The 12,209-nt window shown below is 39.6% G+C and overlaps 1 protein-coding gene across 3 annotated transcripts; it reads right to left on the minus strand.

The window, feature by feature from the left end:
* Positions 1-341: 341 nt before the first annotated feature.
* LOC113753487 (hypersensitive-induced response protein 1) lies at positions 342-3,586 on the minus strand. 3 transcript variants are annotated; one of them, XM_027297649.1, is made up of 6 exons: positions 3,498-3,586; positions 2,307-2,505; positions 1,834-1,954; positions 1,634-1,725; positions 1,434-1,530; positions 342-1,041 (listed from the first exon to the last, which is right to left on the minus strand). In XM_027297649.1, the coding sequence occupies exons 2-6, from the start codon at positions 2,493-2,495 to the stop codon at positions 668-670; spliced, it is 873 nt and encodes a 290-aa protein (XP_027153450.1). In that variant the 5' UTR covers positions 2,496-2,505; positions 3,498-3,586; the 3' UTR covers positions 342-667. The 3 variants fall into 3 exon arrangements, with proteins under 3 accessions (XP_027153450.1, XP_027153451.1, XP_027153449.1); XM_027297650.1 differs by lacking the exon at positions 3,498-3,586 and adding an exon at positions 3,198-3,454; XM_027297648.1 differs by lacking the exon at positions 3,498-3,586 and adding an exon at positions 2,717-2,964.
* Between the last annotated feature and the right edge of the window lie 8,623 nt (positions 3,587-12,209).

Below are 12,209 nucleotides of genomic sequence, written 5' to 3' on the forward strand. Positions count from 1 at the left end.
TATCCAAAACAACATTCGCTTCAAATTTGGCGTTTTATTCTGGGTGAGGTCACTTCTCTATCGCTTCATATTTGGCATTCTATTCAGGTTCTTAGTGGGAATCGGCGATCCTTCTCTTCCACCAGATCTCTCTAACCTTGTTTTTTTTATCTTAGTACTTCTAGTCATCTCCTGTTTCAAAAATTGATAATTCTCACCCTTAATTCATAGAAAAGACAGAACAATTTAAAGCTTGTTTCAAGAGTAATGATCCTCTTATAAACAAAAGAAATAAATAATAAACTATTGTCCTTCACGGATTGAAAGGAAAAAGAAAATAGAATGCCTGCTTCATCCAAAAAAAAAAAAAAGAGAGGACTCTGTCCTTTGACTAGAAGGCTTGTATTAAAGAAACTTCTAAATGGGCATACATGGAAAAAGCCCAGTAGATTTCTTTTTTTCCATGACATGCTGACTTCTTTTATGTATTAAACACACTTGGAAAGAGCATTATTTATGTACAAAGTTGATAGGGAAAAATAAAAGTACAGGCTCTATAACGTTTCATCTCAAGACACACACACACACACACACACACACACACACACACACACAAACACTTCTCAAGAAAATCACTGTATAATGGCTTATCAGACGCACTGAAAATCAATCATCAAAACCAGGCTCATTACAGCAGGTTTGGTTGCTGGTGAGCTGAAGCTTGAAGTAATCCATCCCGAATCTGCTCAGCAACATCACGAACAGCACCAGGTCCATGTGGAATGAATACTGCAGAAGATTTGGATGTTGCACCAATTTCTTTCATGGTATCAAAATACTGTGTGACGAGGACCATGTCCAAAACATCCTTGGCAGTAGTACCAGGTACATTGACTGAGAACCCAAGAACACTGTCTCTCAGACCATCCACAATTGCCTGCCGCTGTCTAGCAATACCTAATCCTGCCAAGTACTTGGACTCTGCATCACCTTCAGCACGTTTGATTTGAATAATCTTCTCAGCTTCTGCTTTCTCGTTGGCTGCAACTCTCAATCTTGCAGCTGCCAAAAGGTGATGTGTTTAACAGTTTTATTATGCAGTATGTATAAAGTGCGGCCCAACTCACACATAAGAGTCAGTCAGGGTTCCATTACATGGCAATTCTCCAATTGTAGTATATGGACAGGAACCTTTTTTTTTTCCAGAAAGAACAAAATGACAGGGGTGACATTATCTGAGACATGCCACCTCTCGTACCTTAATTCTGATGAACTAACTCGGATGCATTAACATGTTACTAAAGCAATCAGTAGGTTTATGCAAAGAAGAAAGATATTATCTCACAAATAACTCTCTGAAATAAATCCAACATAAATATAGTCAATCTTAAAAGTTGCTCTAAGGGATGAGTCTTAGCATACTTGTAAATGGAAAAAGGAAGTGGATGGCTTACCTGCATTAATTTCATTCATAGCACGTTTCACATGCTCATCTGGTTCAATATCAACGATAAGTGTCTGAACTATCTCATATCCATAAGCAGACATAGCCTGTGTACATAATTTTTGTATTAAACACGAATCATGTATTAATAAGGAACATGCTATCATCAATATAAGACAACAGAAGTATAATATCTTGGCAGATAGTTACTTTTTCAAGTTCATCTTCTACTGCTTTTGCAATTTCGTTCTTCTGCTCAAAAGCATCATCCAGGTTTAGCTTTGGAACAGTTGCTCTGATGACTGGAATGAGAGGTAAAGGGGTATCAATTGCTATAGCCTCATAAAATGCCAAAGGAATGAGACTTGTAAGATTAATCATCGCCAATGCTAAGATTTTCAGATTCATACCATCAAAAACATAGGCTTGGATTTGGGTCCTGGTATTGCTCAGTCTGTAGAAAGCATCACTGGCTTTATCAGCCAGGGCACGATATTGTATTGATGCAACTACGTTCACAAAGACATTGTCCTGCAGTACAAACAATAGAAGGAATGAAAATAAATATGTAGACCACAAGTCTCGTTCTCTAACTATTCCCATCTAGATTCTAGAGTACCAAGCATACAGGAGGTCAACCCAATGGAATCCTTTAGGATGGACCCCGATCTTACATAAGACGTTATTTGCTATTTAAGAGACATAAACTCACACTCTACTTGCAGATAGTAAAGGATGAAAACTGATTTCAACTGCAATCTCGCATAAAGAATGAAAACTGATTTCAAATGCAATCTTGTACCATGTCTCTGGTTCTTTTCTAGGGTAGGTTATTTGTGGCTTGTAAAAAGAAAACAAAAGCGTGTGGTAAGACTAAACAAACCTTGGTTTTGGTCTCACAACGCACATCCAGTTGCTGCAACCTAAGAGATAAATATCCAGCAATTTGACTTCCAAGACACCACGGAAGGAAATGGCATCCAGGCTCAAGTACATCATCAAACTTACCAAATGTCTCTTTGATGGCAACTGTGGATTGATCAACTTGTGCACAGCATAACAAATTCCCCATTCTATATGTTCTGAGGAGGCAACAAGAAAAAGCTTTTAACCTGTTTCTCTTGTCCCGAAAAGACTAGCATAGAAAGCAAGGAACTGATATATGATATTTGTCGCACAGAATAGAATTTCAACGAGGAGTGCATCACAGAAGCTAGCAACAAAAGAAACAGAGAGTTTCAAATTAGTAGAGAAAAAAGTCATGCACGGCAAACATTTAATTATGCCCATTACCCAGTCTGTAAAATGATCATTAGTATTCATGTAAAATGATCACATGCTCTTGCTATCACAGCAACAACGTCCAGGACTTCTGATATCTACAACTTTGAATCTCCATTCAGCTTACACTCTTCACTATTCCTAGTTGGATTCTTAGGGATACACGGTACTTGTTCAATTAGCTCCGTCTCAGCACGGTCACTTTTTTCCTTTTTTTCCCTTTTTGGTCGGCTACCCTTGCTTACTACCGAACCAAACCACGTTTTCATGATAATCGCATAATGTTGTCAATGATAAAAAGGATGCGAAATTCCTAATTCCAAGTTCCAACACAAGACAAAGGAACTCGTCAAAATAGGACTTAACATACTAACAGGAAGAATCAAAGATATGCATCCTAGATTATGGCAGGAGGCTAGGACTCATGCTACTTATGAAAGATCCGGCGTAGGAAAATTTCATTAAAAAGAAAGGAAATAAAAGAAAAGGCTACCAGAAGTATAGAGTGGTAAAATGACAAAATTTCTGCTGCGGTGGTGAAACAAGCAAACGGAGGATTTGCTGGATAAATGGAAATATATCTGGACTTGGTTCAGAGGCTAAGTAGATTTTATCGCATCGAACAGAACAGTCGATCAATCTTGAGCATAGTACAAAATTACAGTAATAAAATTCGTTAAATTCAAGGGCAACATAATCTAGCATTAAATCTCAGCTGAAAATCCCCGTCAAACAAGAGTCATAAGAAACGACGCGGGCGAGAGAGAGAGATGGCAAAAGCAAGTAGTAGTACCTAAGAGGGGCAGTGAGAGCTAATAATGATTTGGCGGCCAATAGTTACTCCGTCGTCCGTCGTCCCTTCTCCTATCCCCTGCAGCGCAAATGCTAAGTGGTGAACATTTTATTTTATTTTATTTTATTTTTAAATTAGATTTTGGTGCTTCCGTTGACCTTGACTTTTGGACATCCCGCTGGAATATGTATTTGTTAAAAAAAAATCTCCAATATATATGGTACAGGATGTTTTTGTAATGACATTAGATTAATACTACTACTATAATTTTTCAAAATTATGAAATAATTTTTTGGGAGTTGAAATAATCATCATGTACTTCTAAATTTAATTTTTGGAAAGTCTACCCCTCTTCAAGAACAACATTTTAAATTTTAGATGAGTTAAATGAAAAACCAATAAAAAAAGATATTTTTTAAAATTTGTTAACCTATAAACAAGTACATGGGTTGCATTAGCAGAAGTATACTAAGCATTATTTTTTCTTTTTGAAAATAACGGCGGCACGTATCATTCAATGCTCATCAATCCCCACCCAAAGACTGCACAAGATTAAATAATAACAATAACAATAACTATAAAAGAAAAACAGATGGCGATACCCGGAACTTGAATTTATTGAGCAGATGTTTCGACTTTTGCAGGTAACAACTGGAGGCTAAAAAAAAAAAAAAACTAGAGGCTAACGTGCGTTGCAATCAGGTAGATTTACAGACATACTCATAGAACGGACGTATGCTAGGGACAAAAGGCTACGAGTCGAGTCGAATCGAATTTTAGTCTAATCGAATCGAGTCTTGATTTAGTTTTATTAATTTCGAATTCGAACTTAAGCTCGACGAGCTGTCAATTTTAAAGCTCAACCTCGAGTTCGTACCAAATTCGAGTCAAATTTGAGATCGAAAAAATAAAAAATAAATATTTTATTTTTAAAAATAAATAAAATAATATTTTTTTCTTAATAAATAATAAAATATTATAGATATATATATATATAATTTTATTATTAAAATAAAAAATAAAAAAATATATATATACTCGAGCTCACGAGTCGGTTCGCGAGTTAATGAACTTAATATTTTTGAGCTCGAATTCAAACTTGAGTACCATTTTGCCAACTCGACTTCGATATTGATCGAGTTTAAATCGAGTTTTGACTCGCTCGATTCGTTAACAACGCTATAGTCACAGTAATAACTAAGGGGATAAGGAGGGGTTTGCCGGGACTCAAAAATCCTCTCACGTGTAGAGGCGCTTTTCTCTCTCTTGGGAAGAGAGCCTTTCTCCCCTTGGTGGGAACTTTGGGTTTTTTGAAATTTCAAGCAACAATTCAGGGAACACCAATGCGGGGATCTGTATCTACATCCAACATTGTCTGAAGGTGGAATTTTAAAGCACTACAAGTGAGTGGATACTAATTAGTACTTTTTAAGAAGCTGCCTGTAAGGAAGAAGAGTTTGTGGAGCTGGTCGGTTGGTGGAAAACAGGAAAAGAGAAAAAAAAGGGGAGAAAAAATGGAGGAAAAAACAAAAACATAGATATATTCACAGCACTTAAAGCTGAAGGAAGGTAGTATCAACTCAAGAAAGCGGAGGACAGTCTGGAAAGGTAGTATTTCTGTGCTTGCTTTGTCTCTTGGTTTCTCATTCGTCCTTTCTTTTCCACGTTTGAACCCTGTTGGTTTGGTGTCTGCTCTTCTTGGTTGTGTCTGTTTTTCTAGTAAAGCTGCTTTCTTTAACGTTTAACCCTAAGGGGCTGGTCGTTCTGTGTTTTTCTGGTCCCTAGAGGTAGGAAAACCTCCAGTATAGCTAAAGTGACTATATGGCAGAAGACTTGGTAGGAGTGCTGCAAAAGTTTGCCCTTTCGAAGAGGGAGGTGGGAAGTACACTTCTAGAGGTGGGGGACCTTGATGAAGGAATTTTGGAGTGTCAGGGGAGTATTATAGGGAGAATACGAGGGGAGAAGATAGCTAACTTTACAGGTGTTAAAAACTTTGCTACCATGGCTTGGAGCTACCCAAAAGGTCTTAAGGTAGCCGAACTGGGACCAAATCAGTTCCAGTTTACTATACCGGATCCTAAGGATAGGGAAAGGATTCTGTTGGGGGGCCCCTGGATCATAGATAATCAGATTTTAGTGCTTAGGAATTGGGAGGTAGGTATCAAAGAGAATGAGGAGGCGTTCTGTATAGCCCCAATTTGGGTGCAAGTGTGGAATCTCCCTATACATTGCCTGTCTAAGGCAGTAGGGAGGAAGGTTGGAACCATCTTCAATGAGGTTAGGGATGTGGTGATATCGCAGACTGGAGGCAAGGAAGGAAAACATATGAAACTGTTGGCTATGATAGATATAACCCAGCCTTTACTGAGAGGAACCACAGTGCAGGTGAGTGGAGTGAACAAATGGCTACCTTTTAAATATGAGAAATGTCCAGACTTTTGTTATAGCTGTGGTATAGTCGGGCATAGTGAAAAAAACTGTAAGACTCCTGTAGTGCTGAAGAAAGGACAGAGTCAGAACCAGTATGGACCCTGGATGAGGGTGATAGGGGGGAGAGGCTCCCCTCAAAAAGACACCAGTCCTAAGATCTGGACACCACACAGACAGAATTGGAATGTGAGGAATGGTGAGATGATCAGGGTTGAGGAGATTGAGAGTCAGGATAAAGAGTCAGGAACTAAGCAGAAATCAGATATTAGCAGAGGGAGTGAGTTGCTGGGCTATGAGAGGCATAGAAAGGAGGGGGAGCAGAGTAGCTTACCTGTGATAGACAAGGAAAAAGTAGTATGGAATAACCCAAACTGGAGATTGGAGGGACTTAGGGAGGGAGAGTGGAAGCACCACTAAGTCAGGGAAGGGAGAAAGGATGAGTGGGGAGGGCAGGGAAGGTAGTCAAGTAGACTTAATAGAACTTGAAGGTACCAGTGAAGATATAGTTAGGCAGAGTAATGCAATGGACCTCAGAGAGGGCAGGATAGGTGAAGTAGAGGGAGTAGAAATAGGAGAATTCATGGGAGGGGAGGCCCTTATGAGAATGGAAACTGATGAGCTGAACGACAAAGAAAATCAAGTTAGTCCAAGAAGAAAAGGGAGGAGTTTCAGAAGAGTGAGTAAAGGAGTTAGAGAGGGGAAATCCCCTCTGAAGGAGATTAATGGGATGAAAAGAAAGTTTCAACTTAGAGATGAAGAGATGGAAGCTATTGAGGAACAGGTGCAGCTGGGGAAAAAATATAAAGGAGACCAAGAAACAGGATTTTGCTTAGACTTTCTGAAAGGGGAAGGGATCAGCCCTCACTGGTCCCCAAATGACCAATGAGAGCTTTGGTGTGGAATTGCCAAGGAGCAGGGAGCCCCTTGACAATTCCCCATTTGAAGGAGGTGAAGAACCTTCTCTCCCTGAACCTGATTTTCTTGAGTGAAACTAAGAATAAGGTGAAGTACATGGAGAAAGTTAAGCGTATTTTGCATTATGACAATAGTTTTGTGGTTGAGGCTATGAATAGATCCGGGGGTATGACTGTGTTATGGAACGAGGAGACCAAAGTAAAAGACATTAAGAGCTCAGCTTTCACTATTGAAGTGCTGATTGAGGACAATGAAGTGAAACAGGATTGGTGGCTGATAGGCATATATGCTTCTTGCGACAGTCAGATAAGGAAAGGACAGTGGGAAGTTATCAGCAGAAGGAAAGAGTTGTGGGGTGAAAACTGGCTGATAATAGGGGATTTCAATGATTTGTGTTCTAATGAGGAAAAGTGGGGTGGCAGAACTAGGGAGGAGTGGAGTTTCCATGATTTCAGAAGCTTTATACAGGAGAATAGAATGATAGACATTGGGTTTGAGGGGAATCCCTGGACCTGGAGTAATCAGTGGCAAAATGATGAGATCAAACAAAGATTGGATCGAGGCCTGTGCAATGGAGGTTGGCATAACCTTTTTGAAAACCCAAAGTGTACTCATATAGATAGTTTAGCCTCTGATCACAGTATGCTAGTTTTGGATACTAAGCCTGGGGAAGGGAAGAAGAAGAAGCACTTCTTTTTTGATAAAAGATGGATTCAGAGAGCAGGTATAGGAGACGTTATTAAGAGAGCTTGGGGGGAGGATTTTTCTAGAATGTTTAGAGTTGCTAGGAAGATTAGGAGCTGTAGAATAGCCTTGTTAAAGTGGAGAAATGGTTTTGTTGAGAACACTAGGCAGAGAATCCAGAACCTTAAGCAGCAAATCAGTAAGGAAAAAAGGTCTGAGGATGAAGGTAAGAAAGGAAGGGTGGCAGGGCTGAAGCATCAACTAGTTGGGGCCTATAAAGAGGAGGAGCAATACTGGAGCCAGAAAGCTAGATTGAGCTGGCTGCAGGAAGGAGATAAAAATACTAGATACTTCCATGAGGTAGTTAAAGGGAAAAGGAGAAGGAATAAAATAGGGAATTTGCAGAGGGAAGATGAGTCTTGGACCACAAATGATGAGGAGACAGTTCATGAGATAACAGGTTATTACGAGCAGCTTTTTAAGTCTTCTAGAACAGATTGTCTGGATGATATACTGGATGGTATTCCTAGAACCATTACTGACCAGATTAATAGGAAGCTAACCAGACCTGTGGAGGAAAATGAGATAAAGGTAGCAGTTTTCTCTATGAATCCCAACAAGGCCCCTGGGTCTGATGGGATGACACCCCTCTTTTTTCAAAAATTCTGGTCGATAATTAAAGGGGAGGTGGTAAAGGCTATCCAAACATTTTTTCATTCTGGGCATATGCTCAAGTCTCTAAACCATACCATCATTTCCCTCATCCCTAAGGTGAACATACCCACTGATCTGAAACATTACAGACCCATCAGTCTTTGTAATGTTCTATACAAAGTCATCTCCAAGATTCTAGCTAACAGACTCAAACCTGTACTTGACCTTTGCATCTGCAAAAACCAATCTGCTTTTATCCCCAATAGGCAGATATTGGACAACATTATTATATCGCATGAATGCCTTCATTTCCTCAAAAACAAGAGACGAGGCAAGGACGGATTTACTGCTTTAAAAATAGACATGTCCAAGGCTTATGATAGGGTTGAATGGGAATATCTGAAAGCTGTTATGGAGAAAATGGGGTTCAACCAGGTGTAGGTGGAATGGATAATGAGTTGTATCAATTCAGTCTCTTATTCCTTCAATATCAATGGAGAAATCAAGGGATATGTGATGCCATCTAGAGGGATCAGACAAGGTGACCCCTTGTCACCTTACCTCTTCTTGCTGTGTTCAGAGGGCCTATCAAATTTACTAAGGAAAGCAGCAGGTCAAGGGCTTTTAAGTGGACTTCAGATCAGCAAAAATGGACCAGCCATTACCCACCTATTTTTTGCAGATGACACATTAATCTTCTGTAAAGCTGTAAGGGAAGAAGCAAGGAAGTTGAAGGAAATACTGAAGCAGTATGAGAGAGGATCTGGGCAGGTGATTAATTTGGAGAAATCATCCATTTGTTTCAGCAAGAATACTAAGGAGAAGGACAAGGAGGAGACATGTAGGCCTCTTGCAGGGGTAAGGGTAGTGAATCAAGGCAAATATCTAGGCCTCCCCATGGTGATTACAAGAACAAAAAGCCAGGTTTTTGGATTCATAAAGGACAGTATCAAAGCTAGACTAAGCAGCTGGAAGAATAAATTCTTAAGTGCAGCAGGTAAGGAGGTGATGTTAAAGGCTATCATTATGGCCATGCCAACCTACACTATGTCTTGCTTCAAACTACCAACTAAGCTGTGTAAGAAAATTACAGGGTTGATGGCTAAATACTGGTGGGGGGACTCAGAAGGGAAAGTTAAGGTGCACTGGTGTTCATGGACAAAAATGATGAAGGCAAAATTGGATGGAGGACTGGGGTTTAGAAATCTGCAGTGTTTCAACTTAGCATTACTAGGAAAACAGATCTGGAGACTCTTAAGAAACCCAAACCTGCTAGTAAGCAGAATGCTCAAAGCTAAATATTACCCCAAGACATCCATACTACAATGTGAATGCCCCAAATATTCATCCTGGTTCTGGCAAAGCATTATGTCTGCGAGGGATGTAGTGAAGAAAGGCACACTGAAGAGAGTTGGATCAGGAAAGAGTATCAAAATCTGGATAGACCAATGGATCCCAAATAGTCCTAATGGGGTACCTACCACAAGGAAACCAAACGACTGGGAGGAACGCACAGTAGATGAGCTGATTACCAACTTCAGGTGGAACAGAAATAAAATATTCAGAGCATTTAACAAAGAAGATGCTGAGAACATTCTGAAGGTTCCTATCAGTTTGTCAAGAGTGGGTGACAGGCACTTTTGGATCCATAGCCAACAAGGGGAGTACTCAGTTAAGTCCTGTTATCAAGCTCTGCTAAAGGAAGAAAAAAGCAAGGAACTGGCTGTAAAAGGGGAATCCGGCTCTAGCTTTGATGATTCTAACACACAAATGTGGAAGTCTCTTTGGGGGCTGAACATCAAACATAAGATAAAACTGTTCATATAGAGGTGTATAACCAATACTCTAACAGCCAGGGAGACAATATTCAGGAGAACAAGACAAGGATCACCATTTTGTTTAAGATGTGGGGATAAGGTGGAAACAGTTGAACACATTTTGTTTCACTGCACTCAGGCTCAACATGTTTGGAAGTTAGCTCCTGTGCAATGGGATGGAATCCAGAATCTAACAGGATGTTTCAAACAATGGTGGGCAACATTAGTGCAAGCCAAGTCTAGGAGAGAAGGAAAGCAGCACATAGCTCTGACGGCAAACATTCTCTGGCAACTATGGAAAGACAGGAATGAGCTGGAATTCGAAGGAAAGGAAAGAGAAGGAGTAAGAGTTGTTCATAAGGCTAATTCAGAGTGGCTGGAGTTTGAGGAGGCTAGCATTGGAAAGGAAGACAGAAGCACACCAGAAACAGATGCAGCTAATTCAAGTCTGGAGGAGGAAGAGTTGGAGGATAATGGAATAACAGAAGTCCAGGTTGTGACAAAAAAGGTAGGGGAGGGTCATAAGCTAGGAATAGGAATTGTGGCTCAGCAGGAAGGTGGACGAAGCATAGTGGAGTGGGCGCTAGTAGATAGGAGCTCATCAGTGACTATCCAAGATGAAGCCATAGGAGTAAGATTGGCTCTTATAAAAGCAAGTCAGCTGAGATGGCCAAGGATCAAAGTTGTCACTGCCAACAAAAGGCTCACCTCCTTACTAAAATATGGGACAGGAGATCATCCAAATATGGTCACGCTGGTGGAAGATATTCTAGCATTAGCTAAGCTGTTTCAAGTGTGCTCCTTTGTTGTAAGGGATACTAGTAATATGAATCTATGTAATCAGATTAGTCTCTATGCTCTAAGCATATGTATGGATGAGGAGAGAACCTTAGTTCCTCCTTAAGTGTCTTGGTACACTTGGTACAGTTAGTCGAGCCGTTGCTCAAATATTGTAAAGTCTCAAAATTCTATGAAATATCATCTATCGTTTCCGAAAAAAAAAAAGATAAGGAGGGGTCTGCCCCATATAATATTCAATTTTCCTTTTTGTATAAATTTAAAAAATTTCAAAAACACTTGTAATAAATTTAATTTCTCGCCCTCGCAAAAATCTAAAAATAGTTTAGGTCACATGTTAAAGTTCATCCTCTCAAGATATATTTTCTAGTTCCATCTAAAAAATGTTGTAATTATTAACGATTATAGGTTACAACAAAAACTACACCGTTTTAAGTGACTATATTAGATGTAAAATTGATAAAATAGTGAGAAGACAACCATTTTAAAATTTATTGGACCCAAAAGATAACAATTTATTAAAGAGATTAAGAGTATATAGTTCCGTACAACGCTTATCACTATCCCACACTATCCTTTTCCTAGTAAATTTCATAATTTTACAATAAATAATTAAACATTATATTATAAATACATTACTCGATATGATTTGACGGCGGTTTAATCTATTCAAATTTGACTCGATTATCTTGTTAAGTAACTTGAATTTGACTCCAATTGAATCAGTACGAGTTTGAGTTGAACCTTTGGTCAACCAAGTCACTTGCGACCCGAATAATTTGATTAATTTACTCCTTTAGTTGTTTTTTTGACTCTCGGCCATACCACAAGGAGGTTTTTTGGGATTTAACCCCCAAAATTTTGACACAATAGACCCCTCGGTTTGCTATTTGGTATTGGCAAATAGGTACCTCAATTTGCTCATTAGCTCTCCATTTAAAAAAAAAAAGGTGTTGAGTGGCGTTACCACAATATGATGAGGAGAGAATTGAAATTTGAAAAACCCTTAGCCGTGAATTGTGAGCTTGGGCATAAATCGTAAACCTGGCGGTCGCTTCCTGCTGCCTGCACTTACCCACCATCCACTAAATAAATTCAGTGCGGAGTTAATTCTTTTTTATTCTTTTTTTTTTTTAAATTTGTTAAGCAGCAGCCGAGCGGCCTGAAACCGGAGACTTAGAGAGGAAGAAGGACGCTGAGAGATTTGCCAGAAGAAAAATGGGAAAAATATCATGGATGAAGCTTAAGGGAAGCCAGAACCTGAGGCTGCGCCTTCTATTATCGACACTCTCCTCAACTCCTATCCTCATCGAGGACATTCGCGCCGACGCCACCTGGCCTGGCATCCGCCCCCACGATGTCTCCTTCCTCCGCCTCCTTGAGAAGATCTCCGACGACTGCCTGGTTGAAATCA

Source organism: Coffea eugenioides, chromosome 11 (genome assembly GCF_003713205.1).
Source record: "Coffea eugenioides isolate CCC68of chromosome 11, Ceug_1.0, whole genome shotgun sequence".
NCBI classification, from domain to species: domain Eukaryota; kingdom Viridiplantae; phylum Streptophyta; class Magnoliopsida; order Gentianales; family Rubiaceae; genus Coffea; species Coffea eugenioides.